Here is a 26,060-nt window from a genome sequence, read left to right as displayed (position 1 = left end):
AGAAAAACAAATTACTTAATTTAATTCAAAAATAAAAAGGAAATAAGGAACCAATGCCTGATGTCACCCCGGCACATGGTCAACTACATATGTAAATATGGTAATCTTGTTGCACAAATGGTTAAGAGTAAATGAACTTAACTGTATACAATTATCAATGTGTATATTATCATGAGGATATTGAGATGTCTAATGTTAGCTATTAGTGTTATCTGTTCATCTATAATGTTACATTTTTCTGTAGTTGGTTTTAACTATTTTACAGGGGTGTTTGTATATTTTATTTTCTAGATTTATTGCAATTATAGGCAGTTACATTGGTCTGTAACTGTCTATAACCTATCTCAACTGCTATGTAACTTCTTCTGGTCATTTATATGTTCTGATAATACAGCCTATATCTTTTCCAGTCACACAACTGTCAGTTACTATATTTTAATTATTCTTTTCATCATCTTCGTCAAATTCTATTATGTTATCAGATTTAGTTCATGATCCACAATGGCCGATCCCAATCCCAATTCCCTCCCTTCTCCCTCCCAGAACAAATTCTATTATTAGCTGAGTTTGTTTCATAAGTGGCTAATAGTTTCATACTATTATCACCATCATGTAATTAATACATGTACATATCACTGCTTAGTCTCAAAAGTGGTTAAGAGAAAATGAACATGAATTTATACTACATTCATATGTGGTTTATAATAACATGAATCACTGTTTTTTGCTGTATGTAGAGAGGTCATAGGCTGTGTGTACCCTTTTCACTTTCCTTTCATGGAGAAAAACACAATTCTCGAATGACAAAAATAAATGAATCTCCCAACATCACATTCTTATTACTAAGAAAAACTCAAATCTCAAATAAGTGAGGACAATATCACCTTACAAGCAGATTTAGTAAGGTTGTGTTAGGCCTAAACAATTTGTAAGATGATATCAAAGTTTATCCTAAATCTATTAGAAGGGCCACTAACACTATATCATCTACATTTCAAGCCCAATAGTGTTATAAGTGAGAGGGTGTATTGGGAAAAGTTAAGTCCCACATCAAGTAGAGATTGTGTCACAATACAACATATAAGTGAGTACAATCCTCACTTGAGAAGCTAATTTTCTAAGATTGAATTAAGCCTAAATTGCTTTGTAAGACCTCTATTTATTTCTTTGCTACCCAACCTCTAATTAATCAACAAGTATGCTAATTGTCTTAATTACTGAACTCAAGACACACTGTACTTGAAATGACAAAATACTAAACGGCAACAGAATGAATAGAAAATAGTATGGTCTACAAAATAAGCCCACCTCCGACTATAAATTTGATGAAGAGATGACATTAGCCAGCTGCGATCTTTTTCTTGTTTCCCTGCCTCAACATTGGAATTAGAACCATCCAATGTGGTGCTAGTCTCACTGTTATCAACTATAAAATTTATCCTCTTATTGGTTACCTACAATAAGAGAATAATGCGTTACATGAGTGTTATTACCTACATTAGACAAGGAAGTCACTGAAATTATGCTAATGAATTTGTTCTAAAATATTCTAAAGAATTTTTTCTAAAATAATGTTTCAAAAACTAATTTAAAATCTTATTTGATATACCATTTTTCTTTATTTTAAACTTATTTACTTGTGAAGAATTCAATTACATTTTTGCGAGATAGTATCATCTATAATAGTGATCTTTGTAAATCTATTTGATTTAAAGTATAATTTTCCGCACTCGAGGAGAGAACGACCATGCTCCATAAAATAAACAAGGGAGGACGGAGAATAAGAAAGACATAAATAAGACTAGGACGACTGTGTGAGGCATGATCCAAAGCTTTTGAGAAGTTGGGAATTGGGATAGAGAATAAGGAATGTGAGATATATAAGCTTTTCAAAAATATGGAAAGGAAATCAAGTTATCTGAACCATATTGAAGAATAATTGGAGAACTATTATTTGTGTAAATGATTCAGTTTAACTGAGAAATAAAAGGAACCTGTTAACTTTAAACTTTAGAGCTTCTAGGACAAAAACTGATACCAAATGATTTTGGTATGTTGCAAATGATTGATGAGCATGGGGGTACCAACATAGGTTCTAGTTGGGATCGTAAGCTATATAGTGATGCTCTTGCATGCCTACCTTTCTGTCATAAAAAAGGGGCAGAAAATGGGAACAAAGGTATTTTTGGCTGAGCAGAAGTGAAACAAGCATAAAGCATTGCAATTTCAGCACGAAACAAGAAGAAAATGACTCTGGGGATAAAACTGGAGAGCCATGCCACAAGATTCTAAATTTAAGTATCTAGTGTCAATATTACAAAATGAGGGTAGATTAATAAAGATGTCACACACATGATAGGATTCAAGTTAGGTGACGAAAATGGGGAAAGGCAGAGGTTATTTGTGAGCACAAAATTCCTACCAAGCACAATGGGGAGCTTAATTATATTGATATATGACCAATTAAAATGTATTATGGCCCAAAGGATTCTACATTGCAGAAAATCCAAATCTTCAAATCCACCCTGTAATTTGTGCCAGAAACATAGCTGGGAGTAGAATGACAGCATTGCCAAGGAAACAAGAAAATGAGGCAAAAGGAAGGGTCATGACTATTTTTGTAAGTGTTCCATATTAGAGGAGTTCTATTTATGCACCACTTGTTCTATTTTTTGGTAATTTTGGGGATATAAATATGGTACAAAAAATCTACGATCCTGCAAAAGCAATTTCATCAGGATAATTTCAGTATCAAAGGATATCCACATTTTTAACTAAATAGATATTTAATAAGATTATATTAAATAAGGCCCATAAAACTTACTTGAAAGGTTCCCCGAATGACCTTTAGTGGTCGGACCATTGATGAAGGTAGCTCAAGAACAATTCTTTCATCAAGTTCACTAGGTACATACCCAGGTGCAATGGCTGAAGAACTCTGCACAAGTTCTTCATCACTTGCATGTTGAGTAGCACCAGACTCTAGAGATGCCTGAACAGCTTGATCAGTCATTTCAGACAGTCTAGTCTGATTGTCTCCTTTATCATCATCACTGACCCTAGTATTCAGGTTGTCAGTTTCCACCTGTTCTTCATCTTCATTGACTGTCTCCAATGAGATTGCTTCTGCTGACAAAATAGGAGTGTGCTGGTCATTTTTCTCCCCAAAATAATCCTCATAATTTGCAGCAGAACCTAAATGATCAGAGCCATGGTAATTCCTCCTCAAACATCTTCTCATCCTTGAAGAACCTTCCATTAGATCTAGCTTCCAGAAAACCTAGAGAATTTATAATAATTAGTATAATGAAATAAACACAAAAATTTTGCTATTTCACATAGCTTTACTAGAAAATAGTGCAAGTAGGCCCGATAGTATAACCTCCAATTAAGGCCTAACAAGAAAATAGAAAGAAAAAAAAGGATAACATTAAAGAAATAGTCAAATTCTTTGAAACCCAAAGTCTGCCATTTATATGTCAGCATCACATTACAAAAAAAAAAGATATAATTTGTTCCCAAGGTTTTCTGATTGTCACAGGAACAAACAACAAGAAACACGAAGCATGTTTCATAGTCACTTTGTCCTCCCAAAAAGAGAATTCATGGTAGAAAGAGATGAGATGCTATAAAAAATGAGTTTGGTAATGACAATGTGAAGAATAGTATCATAACATACACAAGGTGGACTGTATAAATGATCTGCAAAAGGCCCAAAAAGACTTTTCATTTCTATTAACTGGTGAATAAGTTTGCGCCATGCACGGACTCCTGTACTGATTCGATGTCGACCAATTACATCTACGTAGGTACGCCTGTCAATCTGGAAACCAAGAAAGAGTTAACATGTGGTTTCTCCATAATCTGAACTTCAAATAAACAATTAGCAAACAAACCTCAGACCGTTGCATGTTCCTTGCTAGGGCAAAACTGGCAACAAGCACGGCAATGTATTTATATGAAAAGGCATTGAAGTCTTTCCCATATACTGACTTTGTATCAACAGGGTGCAAACATTCCATCCAGGCAACTCCCATTGCTTCAGAAATATTCCATCTCTTTACCCGCTCCATATCACTAGCATTTCTTCGCTGTGCAGCTGTGGCCATTGCAACAGCACTAAGACCTCTTCCAGAACCAATTCTAGAAAATCTCTCAAGATCACGAGCAGCTGCCAAAGCAGCAGCTTTTGCAGAGGCTTTGTCCTTTGGTAGGGGTGATGTTTTATTCGTGGCTTCCAAAGGTTTTTGAAAGCTTGAAAATGTATGGAGTTTAGTCTGTTTTCGTTCCATCAATGAAGTATCACGCTTAAGATGGGAAGTTGCTGTAGGAGGATGGCTTTCACCACCCGAAGTACCTGCCGCAACCATAGCCATTGCCATTGAAGCAGGTGGAGATGCAAAAGCAGCTGCCCAAGCAGGAGATATCATAGCAAGAGCAGCCTGAAACAAATACTAGTCACTGAATGCATATCTCAATGAATACAAAATTAGCATCATAATGAATGTTTTAGCTATCATTATTGTAGTGACAAATAAGCAACCAGACAACAAACAAAGCCAAGAAACAAAAACTAAAGAACATACAAATGTAATGGTTTTGCATTTATCTCAAGTAACAAAAACCCCTTTTTATCTAAGGTTGGTGGCACCATTAAAAAACCATAAAGTAGAAAAATAGGCTAAATCGTAATTTTGGTCCCCTAATTCCTTTTCCCCTTCAATTTTAGTCTCATACATCGTAATTTTAGAAAATCTTTAATTTTGGTCAAATCCTCACTTTTGTATACATTGATTTCTTTTGCTTTTAACATTTTAATGAATTAAAATACCTTTTCATGGTACCTTCAATGAAAACATTAGGTCTAGGATTCAATTTGACCCCAAAAAAAAAGCACCATGTAACTGAGGATTTGACCACAATTATATTTTCTAAAATTTTGAGCCTAAAATCAGTGAGACAAAATCAAACATAAGAACTTAATGGGAAACCAAATGTGTGTGAATCTACGCATTATTTATATTGTTGAAAATATAGGGTTTTAGGTCTTGAGGGAGGACATTGGAGACTACAGACTTTGTATAATAACTCCTTGAGTATTATTTTATGCATTACTAAAGAAATAAAACACAATAAAGAAACAAGATAATCTGAGATTGTCTAAGATACTCCAAATATGATACAATTCAGAGATAGAATGGTTTATGCAAAACGAAATAAAGTTACATTAACCATTGAATAAAATTCAGTTCAAACTGATTGAAATCATTTATTCATTGATGATGGGCCAGATGATAAGCTGGTACCTGACCACTAAAGTTACTGTTAGGATATTTATCCTATTTTATCATGATTATATTGTATCTAGTATTACCCTATTTATCATGATTATATTGTGTCTAGGGTTACCCTATTTATCATGTACTTTTGTATCAATTTATTCTTATAAATAAAAGATTATGAGAGGGATCAATCAAGCCCTCTAGAATTATTTTACAGTTTAATTCTCAAGTTGGTATCAGAGTGGGTCGATCCCGCTTTGGTTTCTGTCTCGTAATATCTGTCTGCCACCACAGTCCGTCGTCGCCCGCCATCATCCGCCACCCGCCACCGTCCGCCGCCGCCACCGTCGTCTGTCACCGGCCACCTTCGCCGGCCATCGTCGTCCATGGCTGTCACAGTTCCGTTCGTCTAAACCCTTAGGGTTTTCTTGTTCCTCGCTGGTACTATTCGTCTTCTTCAGAACCGGCGTCTGGCAATACTCTTTCCTTCTCCGAAAGTCCATCAATTACCTCCAAGAAGCTAAATGGAAAAAATTATCTATCATGGTCTACTACTGTTGAAATGTGGTTCCTTGGCCAAGGGCATTATGACCACCTTAAGCGAGATGGAAGCCACCTTAAGCTGACCAGTGGAAAAAAGCATATTTCTAGTTGTGTGCCCTTTTATGGCAATTAGTGAACCCAAACTTCTTGTATCTTTGAGGGCTTTCAAAACTTGTCACTCCTTTTGGAAGAAAGCCCAAAGCATTTATGCCAACGATATTCAACGTCTCTATGACACTACGAACAAGCTTGCATCTTCTAAAATGGCAGACCATGATATGGTATCCTTCCTGAAGCCCAATCTGCTGTCGAAGAACTCAGGATGTTTTTGGAAGCGGACCCATTAGAGGATATCAAAAAGAAACTAGACAAATTTTACACGGTGTTGATCCTTCGTGCCCTACATCTCGATTTTGATCATCTTAGAGATCAACTTCCAACTAGTCATGAGGTCCCCTCCATGGAAACATTGACCACTAGCCTTCTGCGTGAAATGTGGTTCCTTGGCCAAGGGCATTATGACCACCTTGAGCGAGATGGAAGCCATGTGCCTACTAAAAAAGCTGATCAGTGGAAAAAAGCAGATTTCTAGTTGTGTGCCCTGTTATGGCAATCAGTGAACCCAAACTTCTTGTATCTTTGAGGGCTTTCAAAACTTGTCACTCCTTTTGGAAGAAAGCCCAAAGCATTTATGCAAACGATATTCAACGTCTATATGACACAACGAACAAGCTTGCATATTTTAAAATGGCAGACCATGATATGGTATCCTTCCTGAAGCCCAATCTGTTGTCGAATAACTCAGGATGTTTTTGGAAGCGGGCCCATTAGAGGATATAAAAAAGAAACTAGACAAATTTTACACGGTGTTGATCCTTCGTGTACTACATCTCGATTTTGATCATCTTAGAGATCAACTTCTAACTAGTCATGAGGTCCCCTCCATGGAAACATTGACCACTCGCCTTCTGCGTGTCCGGTACCTCAAACTCAAGAAGCGCATGAACTAGTGGAACCATCTGTCATGGTTGCCACACGAGGAACAGGAGAACGTGGCACTAGAGGAGGAGGACAAGGAGGTCAGGGACGTCGTCAATGCACATACTGTAAAAGGATGGGTCATACTCAAGAGAATTGCTACTCGTTACATGGTTTCCCTTCCAAAACTGCCAATATTTAGAAGACTGAAACTTCCACTTCTATGTTTTATGAGGATCAATATCAAGAGTATTTAAGGTTAAAGTCTAACGGACTGGCACAACCATCTCAATCTCCCAGTACATCAACAACCTGCATTTCTCAATCTATCGAAGGTCAAAATTCATGGGTAATTGACTCAGGTGCTTCTAACCACATTTCTGGTAATACCTCTTTGGTCATACTCACTAATAAATCACCCTATTATCCTGCTACTTTTATTCAAGAAAAGAATGGTGTTGAAAACACCAAGGAGCACTCTCCTTCTACACATGGAAAATACCCCAGTCAACAATTAACATAATTCCCTCCTTTACGTTCCAGTCAAAAGATTATTTATATGCCTTTCTCTCTAACTGCCGACTCACTAACTTCTAATAACCTTCTAAGGAAAGCCTAATTAAAGTTTTATGGGCTTTTCTTCCTATAGTAGACTCACAGGGCCTAACAGATAATATAATGCAAGCACATAAAAAGTAGTAAATAGTCTATCATGCATTGGAAAGGGTACCAAACAAGTTACAAGCACATTATGAGTTTATGCATATCCATATGCTTCTTTTTTAAATGAAAAATAAGGAAGCAAAAGCATCACTATGTTGATTTCAGTTCCAACTAAGCTGGCACCTAATCAAGATCAATCATATGCAGCATACCTCAATATATATTCAAAAACAGATGTGTAGCAAAGTACCTCAATTGGTAAGGAATCAGCCGCTAATGCACGGTCATCTGCAATAAGAGGATTCAAGCCATCACCAGTAGCAAGCTCATGAATGGCAGCTAAAACAGGACGCCACCTCCTTAATACAGCAACAAATGGTGGTAAAATAGCTTCAAGGTACTGTTTACGAAGAGGCTTTTGATCTCTGCTAACAGCATGGTATACCTGGCAGATGTTGTACTATAGTAACTACAATAGTTGTGCACAAAAGAAAGACAAATGACACATGTTGTGCACAAAAGAAAGACAAATGACACATGTTGTGCACAGCAAAAGTAAGAATGAAAATGGTGAGGATGATAATACGAACCTCAGAATAAAGCACACAACAAGCTACCAAAACTCTTTGCCTCTTAGAATCAGAAATTGGCATGTTGAGAACAGGTGAGAGAACACTGTTCAAATTACAAATAAATAAATAAGCAATATAAACCCTTCAATACTATCAGCTCAGTTATTTTAGGATGATGTTAATCATAGGCTAGATCATAAGAAATAAAGAAAAATTGGGAAATTCAATTAGGAAGACTGTTTTACAAACTATAGTATAATGTTTCAAATAGATGTAAAGAAAAAAACGTATAAAGTTCTATTTAGGGGTCGCAATAGGGGTGTGTAGAATTAACTAAACTGAATTGGACTGTCAAATAACTATACCAAACTGAATTGGACTGTCAAATAACTATACCATATTATACTAAAAATACTGAACTATTTACAATAAAAACTGAATTAAACCATTTTATAATTCAGTTTTAAAAAACTGAACCTCTGAAGATGCAATTTAGTTAATTTCTCATTTACTTAAAACCACTTTGTTGATGAAACACTCAGTTAAATATGCTCATTAACTAAATCTCTATAACATTTTTCAGCACAATTTTATTTCACTTGAAAACTTTTTGCCTACTTTTGTATTTATTATCACTCTCGTAGATATAGATTATTTTCTCTAACCAAAATTAGAATAATAGGTTCATTATAAAAAAATTATATTTACATATTTATGTACACGTGATACTTCTTACTATACACAAAAATAAATAATATCAAATTAGATAGTTTTAAGTTTCATTTTTTATAAACTAATTGGAAAGTTTCAAGTTTCATTTTTTTTATATATTCATTGCTCTATATAAAAGCAAACCGAAATCGGGTTCATGAGAAGGTGAAAAGATTGAGAGTATCAGGGCTTGCAAATAAATAAAAAATATAATCAAATTAATACTTTAGTACCAATGAACAACATCATTGAGGAGCAAGGTGGCCTATTTAAGATTATTCGGATTTCTGTACGAAGTATAGACATTTGATAGCATGTATGTCTTAGATTCATTCCATTAGTGATGTCTTTTAAAAATAAGCTAATTGATTATTAAAAATAAGCTATTTCTTTGCTAAATGTTATCTAAATTAAAATATCTATAAATCAAGTATTTAACATTAAAATATATTATTCATCTAGAAAATGTAATCTGGGGATGTGAAATAGGAATAGAATAATATAAAAATAGTCATATAATAATATTAAAAAAATGCAAAGCACATTTATTATAGTAAAAAAAACATGGAGTTCAGTACAATTTAGAGCAGTGTAGTTTAGAAGAACATATTGAATGAACATAGAAATCATAGAAACATATTATTGAATGAGAGGGCTTGCCTCTCCTCTTACATTAGCATTACATTTATGGAAAGAAAGTAACTACCCATTTCCTTTCCAACTCACTTTGGTTGGAACACAACTCACACACACAGCTCATACTTGACAGCACACACACAACTCACACTAATCATTCTAACAATAATTCTAACAGAACAAAAGATAGTTCAGAGTTCAGGCAAACTATTTTTTGGTTTATTACAGTTTTTAACATTCTAAATCAGTAAAGTTCATTTTATCCACCCCTAGATATCGATGACTGGAAAAACTGCTATGCTGTACCATTATGGTACTGCCATAACCACCATTTGATAACACTGCCTAGAGTTAAAAACTTTTGCAGTGGAAATAAACATGTGGATGATATTTTAATGAAGCCTAATTTGAACTAAGGGGAGTGTTGTAGATAATTCAGTTAGTGTTGTATGTTAGGCAGGTAGTTCGTGGGCTTTTAACTAACTGCTTCTTACAATACTATAAATAGGAATTCTATATTGTTTTATGTGTGAAAAATAACATTTCAAAGTCAGAACCCATATCTTGGTCTCTCTGTCTTTCTACCCCTTTTATTCTGTTTTTGTGTGTATGTTCAGTATGTGCTCTAACAGTTCAATTGCCACTGATCATTTATGGATAAAAAATATGAACTACATATATACGTGAAAATTGAATAGGTTTGTTTTACCTCCACAACAGTGCCGACCGTGGCTTTCTTCCTTCAGATACTAAATCATCAAAACTTGTATTTCTCATGAGCATGCGATCTTCACCATCATCGTCTTCTCTCATCGACAGAAGAACCATTCGAAGCATGCACAAAAAAGGCTGGTCACTGTCTAGTAGCTGGTACAATGCAGCCATCCCTCCCATTCCTGTACCTGATCCCCCACCTATACCAAGCCCACCACCAAGCCCAGACTCATCCAGCAATAAGGCTTGGAGCATTGCCACAGACTTTTTCACCAAGGGAAGCTCAATCCACTTTCCGTTTGCATCTTTCTCCAGAGCAGACTTCCAAAAATCCCATCCACTCCCACCGCCACCAAATACAGCTGGATTTGCAGAAAGGTTGACACCATACCACAACCGGCTCCTGTATTTCCATCCATCTGCTAAATCCTTAGCACAAGACCCATATGACACAAAAGCACAAGAAACAGATCCATAAGGCTCAGCTGCTGCAGCTGCAGCAAGCCTCTCCATCACTGAGGATGGGATCTGGCCACTTTCGTCAGCCATGGATGAAAGGACCTAAAATTATCATGAAAGCATTAGTTTCACCAATACAAAAATAAATGAAAACGTGGAGAACTACACTTTCAAAGTAACATGAGTGCTAATAAAAGGAATAGCAAGGAAAATAAAAGGAATAGTAAGGAAATAAAAGAAATAATCTATCCATATTTTCTTAATGCTGAAGAATGCACAATGAAGTTAGAAATAAGAAGAAAGCAAAGAAGGTATGGAAAAATAATACTTTGGTTTATATCATAAAAGTATTTGGAGAAAATGACACAGTCAGATCACCAAGGAAAGGATTTTGTAGGAATGACAGAAACAGTATTGTGGATCTATATAATAAAAACTACTCATCAGTATTTATTTCTAACATGCATGCAAGTGTAGTTTTAAATTACTTATGCATACATCTAGGGCAACTCCCTCAGAGTCACTAGTTTCTAATGACTCTTCAATAGTCGACAATGAAATTCGGCTACTACTGTTTTGATACTCGGTAGAAATTGGAGAAGGTGAAGCATCTGCAGCATGTGTAGAAGAGGATTGTTTGCTTTGTAGTCGTAAATGATCTTCAACAAGCATAAGAATCACAATGGCATTCTCCACTAAAGCCACAGACAACTGAGCAGCATTATCAGCTTCAGTCTTAGCTTCTCTTGGCGACAAACCCCCAGCCGCAACACCAGCTGCAGCCGCAGCAATAATTTGAGTCTGCATTAAGTAAAAGATGTGTGTAGTCATTATTTATGTTTTTTCTTCACCGCCATAGCAAAAACAAGTTTCAAGTGGTTAGGAGCTAGTTACCATCTCAGCAAAGTTAGTTAAGAATAAGAAAGGTTTTTATAAATACATTTTGGGTGGGTCTAGAGGAAGGGCAAGAAAAATGTATGTTGGGAGGAGACTGTGTTCTTTCAGTAACAGCTTATATTGAAGGAAATATACATTCTTTGTCTTTCTGATCTCAGTAAACTTCATCTTTCTTAAGTTTCTGATCCAGTTTCTATATCAGAAACTGATGTGAAACTTTTTATTACTTTTATTCTATATAAATCTGAATACATAGGAGCCTTTATAGAAGCTACCCTTGAAAGCAAAAAGACCCAATAACCCAAAACTGATTCAACAAAAGGGACAGTAGGAAATAAAAAACCAGAGAGAGAAAATATAACAGAAAGATACAGAGAGATAAAAGAATACCTCTTATTTTCTTTTATTCTAATATATTCTGATAAACACGGTTTTAATATCAATTTGTGCTTATGCATAAGAGGGATTTGTTTATTAAGTGTGCATACACATTTAAAACCTTAAATAACTGGAGGCAAAAGAATATAAGAATGAATAACATATCAAGCCAAGGCGTTTAATGTACAAAACCCTTCATAGGAAAATCAAAAAGAATAGAAAATAAATATATACCTGAACCTGCAATTCCCTTGCAGCAAAATCCAGCAAGCCTCCTAGGAGTTTCCTCTTAAAAATAGGTAATGCTTCTTCACGTCTTAAAGACAGAAATTAACCCAGACATGAATATTAGATAAATGACATGAAACAAGTAACTGTAAACTGCCACTTTAAACATTCAATCAATACTAGGGAATAATATGATAGTATAGAAGGAGATTGTAAAACTCCTCAAAACCCTCAATAATCTTTTCTACAAACCTAGATTAGAATGATCACTCTATAGATCAATTTCTTAGTTTCTAACGCAATTCGATTCCTAGTCAACCAATGTGCAATCTATATCCCCATTGTTTCATCATAATTCATCAAGTCTTAGCAACTTTTATACAAATTTAAAATTTATCAAATCCTGGTACCAAACACCACTGGAAAATATGAGCCAGTAGCATTTAAAATTGAAACATGGTGACATGATAATTTCCAAACATAATACTTCACAGAACTTGTAGAAAAGAGGTATCTTCCAAATTTGTTACGATGTCATAAGTGTGATGTCAAGGACCAACTTTACTAAAACCATTAACTGTGAGGAAAAAACTTGTGATTGGTTGCATAACTAATGGGGAAAATTCAAAATCACATTGATTGAGATGTTGGAGTGACTGAAGGGGAGGCACCTCTCACCCCTTGAACCACATTGAAGGGTTGAGTTAAATCTAAACGCAAAAATTTAAGAATATCCAACATACCACCCACTCACTCTAGAGCCATTTGGGCTTGTGCATAGAGAAAGCAGGTTCACCCTACATTGTGCCGAAATTTATGCTGAATTAGAATGGGAAGAGGATTGAACTTCTAAAAATTTGGTTAAAAGGCTTTAATGCCACGTTAGTTACCAACTCCCTTAAAGGATTGCACTGTTACATACACATACAGCCTAATGAATGGTTTTATATTGAATATATATTTTCAAACTAAAAAACAGTTAAATGTTTAGCTTGAAAATAATGACAAACAACATCGAAATAAAATGAAATAGAATAAAACTCAAGTTCAGTAACAGTCAAATCACATTATCGAAGAACTTGAGAAGTAATCACTTGAGCTCATAATGGACACGCAAACTTACCTTACTCGTTGTTCTCCTGTGCTAGATCCACCAACCATAGAAAGCCATTCTGAACAATGAATTGTTGCTTCAATATCCTGGACAAAATGAACAGCACTGGGCAGTCTGAATTACTCTGACAAAACCAGAAATCATGCAAGCAAACAAATACATATAATAAAAGGGAAATTCCGGATGACTGATATTTTGTGATGACTAAGGCTGTGCATGGTGATCTATTTGGAGCCTTGTAAATGGGAGAGCCCACTTTCCAAAGTTAAAAACATAGAAGGAAGGGAGGAGATCGATTGCCATTTAGTTGAACCAGATAGTGTTCCAAACACACTAATAAGTCCCACTATATTGAAATTCCAGGTCAAGGACAAAAGTTTACTCCCTAGGGATGACTACAATTATGCGATAACAAAATAAAATATTAGCAGTCTTACAATGAAATTTCAATACTTCAATAGATAATTCATTGCTCAAAAAGAACTGGTTTAGAAAACATCCAAAACATTCTCACTAGACCACAAGGACAAGATATGAGCTATCAAATAGAAGCTCTGTCACATTTTTCAACCTCTGACCTCCAATATTCATTTGATTTCTTTATTTAGAAGAAATTATCCCCCGCTTGTATTTTTCTCTTCACTTGAATGAAATTTCTTCCTTTACCATGAAGATAAAAAGTTAAAGAAGTAGTGTGTATATCTAAAATCCCAAATAAGCCTCTTGGAATCGAAAGGATTTGCACATTTATTGCAACCACAAGAAATGTCTAATATTTGATGTTGAAAATTTATAACACCATCCAATGAAATAAAAGATTAATAAAGATATTGGAAACACGTAAACATTAAGTCCGACCAGGATGCTGTCAACAGAAGCATACTCAAAGAGAAAACTGGGCAACAGTTGGCAGTAACATCAATAAGGTGAAGACATGAAAGAAGTGAACAATTCTAACAAATATCAACCTTCCATCCATCCTTTTGGCGCATTGAGTGCTCTAGCATGATACTAAGGAAATTATGTATAAGGTCTTCTATGTCTCCATCTCCAATGGTCGTTGAATGAGATAATTTACCAGAATCAACCTGTCAAACAGAAGTGCACAAGTTGAACAGTTAAAGAGTCTTCCCAACAACCTTACAAATGTGTATTGCACAAGAAAATGGCATGAATTTATTGTGTTGGTAAGACAAATATAAGAGATAAATGAAGAAAAACCATAAATAGAGAAAAAGATAGGATTAGAACTTTGGTTTTTATTAATATTATTACCTCGTAATTCGAGATCAGAATTTCAAGAATCCACTCAGGCCATTCTTCCATGCTTATCAGACTGCTTCTATTTTCAGGATGACTGCAAGCCAAAAATAGAAGATCCTGAAATCATACACACAAAACAACTTAAAGCCAGTTGGTATTAAAAAGATGTCAGGTAGGGGATATGTCCATAAGTGCAAGCCTTACTTCCTCTGAAAAGCTCCATAGATAATTTTCATTATAGTTGTGGCATATACAAGAACCTTATTTAAGTTGGACAAAAAATACTTAAGCCATTAAAGAAGAATTATAAATTGGCGTCGAATACTACCTGGAGTGGTTGTCCTATATATACACTAAACCAAAAACTCAAGAAAGTCAAAATCCGAATTGGAATGTAGAATAAAGGTACATGAAAAGGAGGAACTGGCTCTCCTAAAGGTACAAACTATAAAATTGGAAATTAATAAGATAAAAGAATATGAGGAAAGCACTAATTGATAAGGACAACATATTTGAATAATGCCTTAATGTATCAGGAGGTGTTTTGGAAAGAAAAGATGTAGACTTAAATTGTAGAAAGGAGAGAGGAATACCAAGTTTTTTCATAACAAATCTTCTATTTGAAATTCTGTTAATAGAATTTCTTTCTCAAGCATGATTCAACATTGATCTCTGATAAATTAGAAATGGAAGAGAATGTGATGGAGCATTTTAAGAATATTTTGTGACAATGACTGTTCCAGTCCTTCAAGTCCTATTATCAGTGAGGTGATTCCTAAGACGGTGTATGCAGTTGATAACATGGTGCTAGTTCAAATGCCTTCTATGTCAGATGTTAAGGAAGCTATGTTTAATCTTTGCCCAACAAGTTCAAAGGGCCTGACGGATTTATGGTGTCTTTAATCATATTGGGATGTAATCCAACCTGATGATAATGTCATGCAGATCATTGAATAAGGGTGGATGTTGCAAAATTGTAACTCAAACCATTGATTGCTAAGGAACCTAGTGCCAATGAGATTGGTAAATTCATACCTATTGCACTAGCAAAGTTTAAATATAAAACCATTTCAGAGATTATAACATATGGTTGGTCAAGATCACTGATAAACTGATTTCTTCTCAACAAAGAGGATTCATGCAGGGAAGAAGTATCCTGGATTGTACAGAAACAGTGTCTGTACCAATTAATTTACTAGATAGAAAGTGTTTTGCATGAGATATTGCCAACAAAATTGATATAAAAAGACCTTTGTTAGAGAGATTAATCCCAAACCTATTTTTCATTATGTTCAATATGGTATTAAAGTAATTGTTAGAGCCTATCTTAGTGAAATTTCTTGTTTGTTGGACATATTGTTCCACCTGCTATCAAACCATCCATTAATGTCAAGTCTCACGCTCAAGATGTATATATCTCGGCATGAGGAGAGTGTGTTGGAAGTCTAACATCGATTAGAGATAATGATGAATTGGGTCCAAACAATGGATCCATCACTAGGAACATGGATCAAAGGGTTCAAGAAGGTTGAGAAGACTCCATGACAAGAGAAGGGCCGATCACGTTACTTTGGAAATGGGAACGTCAACAACTCTCAACGAACTTTGATCCATGCTTAGGGTGATCCCGCTCAACTGCATCAAACGTCGCTTAGTGCAGACTTCTAGAGAGCACCCTAGCCTGCTTCTCGAATGACCGTCGCCCAACGTTCCTGCCTCGTGCCCAACGACGGCCTCTCGCGCCAGTGCCAGCGTTTGGAGTTCCCAGCAACACGTTTTGATTGTCTTCCTAACTTAAGAATTATACTATAAAATAATTCTAGAGGGCTTGATTGATCCCTCTCATAATTTTCTATTTAATAAAATAAATTGATACAAGAGTACATGATAAATAGGTTAACTCTAAACACGATATAATCATGATAAATAGGATAACCCTTAACACAATATAATGAGAATAAATAGGATAAAGATCCTAACACTCCCCCTCAAGCTGGAACATACAAATTGTATGTACCAAGCTTGGAATAAATAAACTGTGAGTTGATCGTTTGACCCAATAAACTTAGTACATATTTCTTTAGTCAACAACTTTTCACGAACAAAATAACAATCAATTTCTATAGGTTTAGTCCTCTCGTGAAACACTGGATTTGATGCAATGTGGAGAGCAGTTTGATTGTCGCAATACATCTTCATAGTATGGATGTCACAGAATTTAAGCTTTTGAAAGAATTGTTTCACCCATATAAGTTCACATGTTAGTGGCGCCATTGCCCTATACTCGGCTTCAATTGTTGATCGAGCTACTAGATTTTGTTTCTTACTTTTCCATGAAATAATGTTTTCTCCCAGACTAACACAATATCCTATAGTAGACCGTCTATCAATAAGCAAACCTGCCCAATCTGCATCACAATACTGAAAGACCTGAATGCTTCCTTTATCTTCATATAACAATCCTTGCTCAGGAGCCTTCTTTACATACCTTAGAATGCGAATGAGAGCATTTCAATAGTCAACACATGGAGCCTGCATGAACTGACTAACCACTCTAACTGCAAAGGATAGATCTGGCCTTGTAATAGTGAGATAAATCAGTTTTCCAACCAACCTCCTATACCTCTCTGGATTGTAGAATAATTCACCTTCTTCTGTTCTTAATTTCTGGTTTGGGTCCATGGGACTGTCTACCGGTCTGCAATCAATCATGCCTGTTTCTTGTAATATATCAAGAGCATACTTCCTTTGGGAGATTATAACTCCATCTTTTGATTGCGCTACTTCAATGCCTAAGAAGTATTTGAGACTTCCAAGATCCTTGGTTTGAAAATGTCTACACAAGTACTCTTTTAGTTGAGATATTCAAATAACATCATTTCCTGTAATAACAATATCATCAACATATACTATTAAGTAAACACATTTCCCGAGACAAGAATGACAGTAAAAAACTGAATGGTCTCCTTCATTGCATTTTATCCAAATTTTTGAAAAATGGCCAAATTTTTCAACAATGGAGCTAAACTTTCCAAACCAAGCACGTGGGGATTGCTTGAGGCCATATAGAGATCGATGCAATTTGCATACCATACCAGACTCCCCCTGAGCAACAAACCAGGAGGTTGCTCCATATAAACTTCTTCCTCAAGATCACCATGTAGGAAGGCATTCTTGATATCCAATTGATGAAATGGCCAGCGACGAATGGCTGCCATGGCAAAGAAGAGGCAAATAGTAGTCATCTTGGCTACAGGAGAGAAAGTGTCACAATAATCAAGAGCATAAACCTGAATGTAACCTTTTGCCATAAGCCGAGCTTTGAGCCGATCAATTTAAGTGCATACACCCATTAACAACCAACCGCCTTTTTGCCCGGGAGAAGGGGCACCAACTCCCAAGTATTACTGTGGTCAAGAGTCTGCATTTTTGCAATCATAGCTTGTCGCTATCCAGGATGATCAAGTGCTTCTTTCACATTCATGGGTATAACAACAGAGGACATTGAGAATAAAAAAGAAAAATAGGAGGGTGACAATCGATGATAGCTAAGAAAATTATAAATGGGATGAGGATTTCGAATGGAACGAGTACCTTTTCTGAGGGCAATAGGCCATGCTGAATCATTTTAACCAGGACGCGTGGGAAGAGGTGACGAGGGAGAAGAATCTGAAGTAGGAGATTCACCATTGTCTTGGGGAGGTGGACTATCCATTGGGGCCCTGTGTGGGATGATCTCAGTATGTGGAGAAGCGGGTATAGGAGGATTGTGATCAAGACTTGGAATGACAGAGACAGTGGAGCTACTTGACTCAGCCATTGGAATAGGAAGGACCTGCTGGAGGATAGAAACATCCTGAATAGATGGAGAGAAGTAAGGAGTCTGTTCAAAGAATGTGACATTGACAAACATGTAATACTTCTTAGTTTCAGAACAGTAACATCGATATCCTTTTTTAAGTCGAGAATAGCCTAAGAAGACACATTTGAGAGCGCAAGCGGAGAGTTTGTCTAGACCTGGAGACATGTCATGAACAAAACATACACTGCCAAACACTCGGGGAGATGTATGAAATAGTGGATCATTAGGAAACAAAATGGAGAAAGGGACTTTATTATCAAGAGAGGAGGAGGACATCCTATTAATAAGATAACATGCAGTTAAGATGGCATCCCCTAGTGGTGGACAGGAATATGGGCACCAAGCAAAAGGGTACGGGCAGTTTCAACCAAGTGTTTATTTTTTTGTTCTGCTATACCATTTTTTTACGGTGAGGACAAGTAGACTGATATAAGATACCATGGGAACTCAAAATGGCAGAAAAGGAGATGAGAAATATACTCTTTTGCATTATCACTTCTTAATATTTTGATTACTTGACCAAATTGATTCTTGATTTCATTCAAAAAGGATGTAAAGATAGCTAATAATTTAGAACGATTTTTCATAAGATAAACCCAAGTACATATTGAATATTCATCAACAAAGGTAACAAAATATCTAAACCGAAGTACGACTAGATCCCCATATATCAGAATGGATGATGGAAAAACTAGAATTACATATTGATTGAGACCTTTTAGGAAAGGAAGATCTAACATGTTTTCCTAATTGACATGACTCACTTTCTAAGGTTTGAAGACCACTAAGTTCAGGATACATCTTTTTTAATCTAGACAAATGAGGATGGCCAAGTCAATCATGTAGCACTTTAGGATTAGGAGCAGCAACACAGGACGCCCTTGGACGAGATCTAGAATGGAATATTCCGCCAGCTTCATATCCTTCTCTAATTTGTCTCCCCGAACCACGCTTCTGTCTAACAAAAGATTTATGATCAAAGGTTATTGAATAATTTAACATTTTGGTCAACTGGCTTAGGGAAATTAAATTAAAAGGACAATTAGGAACAAAAAGGACGGAGTTGAGATTGAGGGAGGGAGACAAAGAAACATGACCGACTCTTTTGAAGGAATTTTTAGATCCATTTGCAAGGGGTATGAAATGAGGTTTTTCTCAAAAGGAAATAGATGATAACAAAGAGGTATTACCAAAAATGTGATCAGAAGCACCTGAGACAATTACCCATGAATTTTGACCTTCCATAGATTGAGAAACGCATACTGGGAGATTGAGATGGTTGTGCCAAGCTGTTAGACTTTAACCTTAAATACTCTTGATATTCATCCTCGGAAAACTTAGAAGTGGAAGTTTACGTCTTCGAAGTGGAAGTTTCAGTCTTCAAAATATTGGCGGTTTTGGAAGGGAAACCATATAAGGAGTAGCAATTCTCTTGAGTGCGACCCATCCTTTTACAGTATGTGCATTGAGGACGTCCCCAACCTCCTCGTCCTCCTCCTCTAGTGCCACGTCCTCCTCTTCCTCGTATGGCAACCATGACAGATGGTTCCACTAGTTCATGCGCTTCTTGAGTTTGAGGTATCGGCACACGCAGAAGGCAAGTGGTCAATGTTTCCATGGATGAGACCTCATGACTGGTTAGAAGTTGATCTCTAAGATGATCAAAATCGAGATGTAGGGCACGAAGGATCAACACCATGGAAAATTTATCCAGTTTCTTTTTTATATCCTCTAACTGGTCCGCTTCCAAAAACATCATGAATTCTTCGACAGCAGATTGGGCTTTAGCCATGAATGACACCATATCATGGTCTGCCATTTAGCTTCTCGGAGGTAATTGATGGACTTCCCAAGAAGGAAAGAGTACTGTCAGACGCCATCTCTGAAGAAGACGAATAGTACCAATGAGGAACAAGAAAACCTTAAGGGTTTAGATAGATGGGGCTGTGACGGCGGTAGACGACGGCCGGCAAGGGATGGCGGCAGCGGCAAACGATGGCCAGCAGTCGGCCGGCGGGCAACGGCAAATAGTGGCAATCGGCGATGGACGGTGGCCAGCGGCGGGCAGCGATGGACGATGACGCTGGACAGATGCTACAAGACAGAAACCAGAGCGGGATTGACCCCTCTCATAATTCTAGAGGGCTTGATTGATCCCTCTCATAATCTTCTATTTATAAAAATAAATTGATACAAGAGTACATGATAATTAGGATAACCCTAGACACAATATAGTCATGATAAATAAGGTAACCCTTGACACAATATAATGATGATAAATAGGATAAATATCCTAACATCCTACATGTTTAACGAGTTTTTCGTGCAAAGCCACGTGTCATGTGAACCCTGAATCACAACTTAGGGGAATAGTTTAGGGTCAAATTGGAGGTTGAATATGCTATAAATTTAGTGCTCAACCCTTGTAAACATTACTTTTGGAATATATTGAAATGCTTCCGAGATTACTCCAACCTTTCTTCTTTCAAGAGTCCCTTGCTTGAGAGCTTCTTAAGCCTCCTCTAGCCCCCTTCCCCTAGATAGGATCTACCTTTTCAGGACTTACAACACCATTGATCTCATTTCACTCATTATACACAAAACCACCTTTGTTTTTATCATTCGCTGCATCATTCTTCATGTGTTATGTAGAATGAGTTTGGCAACTAGTTTTCCATGGCTCATCAGATAAGGTTTTCGAGTATATATGTGGATGCAAACCTCACCTTACAAGCCGGTTTTGTTGGATTAAGTTAAGCTTGTCCACTTCTTAACAGGGTGTAAGGCAAGGAGATCCTATCTCCTTTTCTGTTTTGTATGGCAAAGGAAGTTACAAATAGAAACATCATTTTCCATGATTTAGATGGAAAAATAAGGGCTGCTGGACCAAGACAGATTGATTTTCCCATACACGCTTCATATGCTGATGACACTGATTTTTTGAAGGTGTGGAATGAAAATATGAGCAACATTATGGATGATTTACACAAATATGGAAAAGTCTTGGATCAGACAATGAATAATAGCAAATCTAAATTCTATGTTTGGAATAACCTGCTGTGGTTTGGGAAGTTTCATCTATTCTAGGTTTCTCACAAGAACTACTGTCTTTTGTATACCTTGGTGTACCTACTTTGAAGGGCAAGCCAAAGTTACATCGTTTGATGCCAATTACTGACATAATTAAGGAAAAACTAGCCAAATGGAAAACTTGTTTACTCCCCTAAAGGGCAAGGTTATGCAGGTCAAGTCTATGATACAAAGCATGCTTTTCTTCCGTTTTCAAATATATAGATGGCTTAAGACAATATGGAAAACAATTGAGAGCTGGTTTATAAATTTTATTTGGACTAGTAATATTACCCTGGTTACAGAAACTTCTGTACCATGGATATTGTTTATAAGCCTTGTAAGGAAGGAGGACTAGGATTAAGTTCTATAGAAGATATTAATGAAGATTCTATGTTAAAACTGAGCTGGGAGTCAATGAAATGGAAATCTAAAATGGGAAAAGTTTTAGCAGCTTGTGTTCAGGCCATCTGGCTCGGTAGTTTCTTTTTTATGCACTTCTATTTAGGTAGGTTTGAAAAACAACTTTCATTTGGTAAAGAAAAATACAACGTGGCAAATTGAAAATGGAAAATCAGTTAACTCACACCAGATACAATGAAATACTACCCACATTAGTAGTCACTGATGAGGTTAGATGGAAACATTCCTTGGGTGATGGAGAAGTCAGTTCTGCAGATGCTTGTTCATTTGTTTAGCAATCAAAGCTGGAAGTTCTATAGGGAAAAAAAGATTAGGAATGAAGTCGTTCACTGTCAAAATCTTACACTAAGTGGAGGCTAATTAACTGTTGATGACTTATTCAAAAAGTGGGCAGTGGCACTATTATTGTCTCAAAATCAACTAGTAAGTTGAAATTTGCACCTACTTCTATATTATAGTTTAGTCATATTTTTCAGTATAGATGAGATCTCCAAGCTACCTTACGTTGAAAACAAGACATCTCAAGCATGGGAATAAAGTGCAGTCTAATAACAAATAGCATGATATGCCCAATAAACCTTGTTAAGGCTTTGATACCATAATAGAATGTGGACTTTAAATTTAACATAACCTAACAAAATTGGCTTATAAGATGAGTTTACACTCACTTGTATATCTAGTAGATATGGAATCTCCAACGGATGGAAATGGTGTTTTCCAAACACAATTTGATTCCTTACAACCTCCTCCTGGTTATTTACCTTCCAAATCACTTATCATAACAAGTGAACTTTAAACCTAACCTAATATCACAAAACCAACTTATAAAGTGATATTTGCATCCAGTCATATATTACAATTTGGTTATATCTATGGTGTGAGAACTTCAACAAACTCTAGCCATTCTATTAACAAACTATAATAACTATCCAAACTAGATCCCAACCTCCCAAGAGTTGAACATTAATTAGGGCAGGAGTCCAAGAAAAAGAGAGCAATAATGAGAAAGCTAGAAAAAATGTCACAGACATAGTTTTCTCTTAATTGAGACCAATTACAATATATGAAGCTACAGCTATCTTTCCGGATGATAACAAATCAAACAGTCAAATCCATTAAAACTAAATCTAAATGTAACAGATAAAAGAAGTACTATAAATTAAGGGGGGAGACTGCTAAAAATCATGGTTGACAAGCAAATTTAGATTTTCACAACCAATCTTGTCTTTTATTTTAGTTTTGCACCAGCCTAGGTCAATAAATGTCTGTGTTCCAGCATTATCTTTCGAAAATCTTAATGTAGCAGCAAACTTAAGCCCATATAAAATCTTTAAAATGCCAGAAACTGAAATGCATGAACTAAGCAGTACATTAATGTACAAGTGAGCTGTACTGAGAATTTCATCATAAAACAATACACATGAAACAGCAAACACCTCATAAATCATATAAAACATAACTTATAAACAATAGATGCATGACTGTTAAGCTAATACCTGTAGCGCTCTGCTCTGTAGAGGCCTAGGTGCAAATGGAAGCGAATGCAAAAGCACCAACAAAAGTTGTGAATGCTCAAAGCGATGGCCAGAATCATAGAAATTTAGCCCATCCTCTGAAGAAGAGGCATTGATCTGAAAAGGAGAGAAAACAAAGAAAAATGAAAACATCAAAAAATGAGGACAGTAACCTGATCACCTAATGACATTTTTAAACATACATCTCGAATAAGCATTCAATGAGACTTGAAGTCTTCTATATATTTTCATTCATTTGCATTGGGTCATGGTTAATAAGAGGACATTTTACATTAATATTAGCAAATATCCTTCTCCCTTCAACTAGTAATTTTCCTTTTCTTAAGAAAAATAGCGTGTATTTAAAAAGTCTCCCCTAAAAAAAGATCAAGTATTGAGAAATTAATTCAACAAACTGGAATGGCCAATGTCATGGTATGACTTTTTACCTTCAAATATTAAGTTTGATTTCTTTATAAATCATTTAAGCCTCTCTAAGTTTAGCTTTTGTTGGTGCTTGGAGGTTTTTTCTCTTGCATGAGTTTTGATCTGATCCCCTCATACTTTTTTTATCTTTTTGATTTTCCTTTTTATGGAGTTTTCATGTGGTGGCATGTGATTGATGGAGTTTTAAGATGCTAACCTAATTGAGTTGTTAAATTCTCATTGTGATGCCTAACATGATTTTATAAAATAAAAGAAGAATAGGCTTATAGTGAATAAATTATGGTAAAGACATTGACACAACTTTTATCAAAAAATTGTAAAATGAAAGGACAATTGCCATATCATGAAGGAAGGTAGCCATACCGAGGCAGCCAACAAAGATGTGTAAACATTGTTGGTCATTAGCCTGTTGGGTGCTGCTTCAAATGCCTTTTGTAAAGCAAAAAGTAGAAGAGAGACCTTGTCTTCAAACATAGTACCACCTTTGTCATGGAGTCCAACACCCAAAAGGTTGCTTGTTGTATCAGGACCAGCAGAGGAACCAATTCTCAGATGTCCTGAAGCTACTAATGCACCTAAGAGACCTATGATTCCAACAACAATCCCATCACTTTTATCAACATTGTAAACATTTTTTCTAGCACTGTCTGCACTAATGGATAGGCTTATGCCTCCCAAATTCTTGACAGAAGGAATTTCAGAGGCAAATACAGGAGAAATAGGATCTGGGCTACTGCCACTATCAACAGATAGAGAACCGTGGTCATTGTCTTGTAAGATGGCTTCATTTTTCTCCTTCGATCCTTCATCCTCTTGACTTCCTTTTGTCATTTCATTACCACCATCAATCTCAGTTTTGTGAAGTTTAGGATTCGTTGACCATGAATCCAGGACACCATTATCTCCAGCTTTAGCTTCCCTCTGGAGCAGAACAAGAAGAGTTTCTACACCACCACATGCCAGGAATTCTTCTGCAAATGTGTGAGCTCTAGATGCATTTGGCTGGACAACCAATCTGTAGAAAAGATGCAGCACCCTAGCAACCTGAAATTGAAGAAATAATTAATTAGTACAGTTTTATTAAAATAAAAATAAAAGAATCAAACCAAAGAATTTATATTATGTGTAACTGTTAGGTTCCTAGGTAGAGGAACCCAAGAAAACTACTGTAAAACACCAAAGTCACTGAAAATATCTGGTATTATTGATTCTAGGCACCCAAAAATAGCCAGAATGCCTCCAAGGGACAAAGTTCCCTTCACACAGAATGGTAATGATCCTGTTAACAATTCTCTAAACATCCAAAAAACCTCCCCCAGCCTACAAAGACTCCCCATTATATAAAGAAAGTCTCACTCATCCTAACAACCCAACTAACAACTAATTTTTTAATTTGGTTCTTCCTGTCATACACATTATATCCTATCAGTAACACTCAAGATTTTACAAACTTCAAAATAACCACTTAACATGAGATCCAGAACATGAAGATTACATGCATTAAATATATTGCAATCTAACACAACATACCATAAAATATAACCTATTAGAGTTAAGCTAGTTAGGTTTGCTACTTGTATGGTGATGCCATAGCATTTTCTCCTTTCATTAGAAAAGGGAACTACTACAGATATTCAGCTAGTTTGTTATTTCACAACTGTTGTGCCTTACTGTGCCATGAAAAATGCAGCCCAACTCATGCCTTTCACAAGTGTGGTCAGAACTGAAACAGATGAGCACAACCTTATCATCATGAATGCAGAGACTGATATCATATCAAGATCCTATAACCACCATCACCAAGTCAGTGTCATCAACTAGAAGCCAGGGTTTCCATAGCAGTACCACCCGATGATGGGATTGCAGTAGTTGAACAAAATTTCATTAGACTTCAATGGCATTGTAAATTTATCGTTGCAGATTATGAAAGCCAGCTCTCCATGTGGCCATGGCAGAAAAAGCAGAGTAGGCACTATTTTTTTCAAGACATATAAGTGCTTTGGTTACGGGATTCAAAACACCTTCACAACTTGCTCTGTGGACAAATGACCAATGCACTGCAAGACAAAATGAACTATGCAACCACATCCACCAGCTCCCGGGATTGTGCAACCTGTCCAGCCCATCTCTGGCCAATGGCCACATCTCCAGCAAACAGCCCATCAATATCTCTCCATGCAGATTGTTGAGACAAAAAAAATTGATACTAGGTGCTTTTCTCCTCTCTTTATAGTACTTTGTACCCCTTGTTCTGAAGTTCATTTCTGATGTAACCTCTCTAGCCAACTGTGCATTATCTCTATTTGT

At 36.2% G+C, this 26,060-nt stretch overlaps 1 protein-coding gene across 1 annotated transcript in view; it reads right to left on the bottom strand.

The window, feature by feature from the left end:
• LOC108328806 (BEACH domain-containing protein C2) overlaps window positions 1-26,060 on the bottom strand; it is a 55,326-nt gene that overhangs the window by 23,477 nt on the left and 5,789 nt on the right. Inside the window, exons 4-17 of the mRNA XM_017562695.2 lie at window positions 24,117-24,797; window positions 23,289-23,423; window positions 14,451-14,555; window positions 14,144-14,263; window positions 13,185-13,261; window positions 12,068-12,149; window positions 11,057-11,359; window positions 10,095-10,660; window positions 8,057-8,141; window positions 7,717-7,911; window positions 3,897-4,442; window positions 3,680-3,823; window positions 2,825-3,280; window positions 1,309-1,454 (exon numbers count right to left, since the gene is read on the bottom strand). Coding sequence (XP_017418184.1) covers window positions 1,309-1,454; window positions 2,825-3,280; window positions 3,680-3,823; window positions 3,897-4,442; window positions 7,717-7,911; window positions 8,057-8,141; window positions 10,095-10,660; window positions 11,057-11,359; window positions 12,068-12,149; window positions 13,185-13,261; window positions 14,144-14,263; window positions 14,451-14,555; window positions 23,289-23,423; window positions 24,117-24,797 — 3,641 coding nt within the window. The remainder of the gene's footprint in view (window positions 1-1,308; window positions 1,455-2,824; window positions 3,281-3,679; window positions 3,824-3,896; window positions 4,443-7,716; window positions 7,912-8,056; window positions 8,142-10,094; window positions 10,661-11,056; window positions 11,360-12,067; window positions 12,150-13,184; window positions 13,262-14,143; window positions 14,264-14,450; window positions 14,556-23,288; window positions 23,424-24,116; window positions 24,798-26,060) is intronic.

This window comes from Vigna angularis, chromosome 2 (genome assembly GCF_016808095.1).
Source record: "Vigna angularis cultivar LongXiaoDou No.4 chromosome 2, ASM1680809v1, whole genome shotgun sequence".
NCBI lineage: Eukaryota > Viridiplantae > Streptophyta > Magnoliopsida > Fabales > Fabaceae > Vigna > Vigna angularis.
This window is presented reverse-complemented; position numbering and strand designations above follow the sequence as displayed.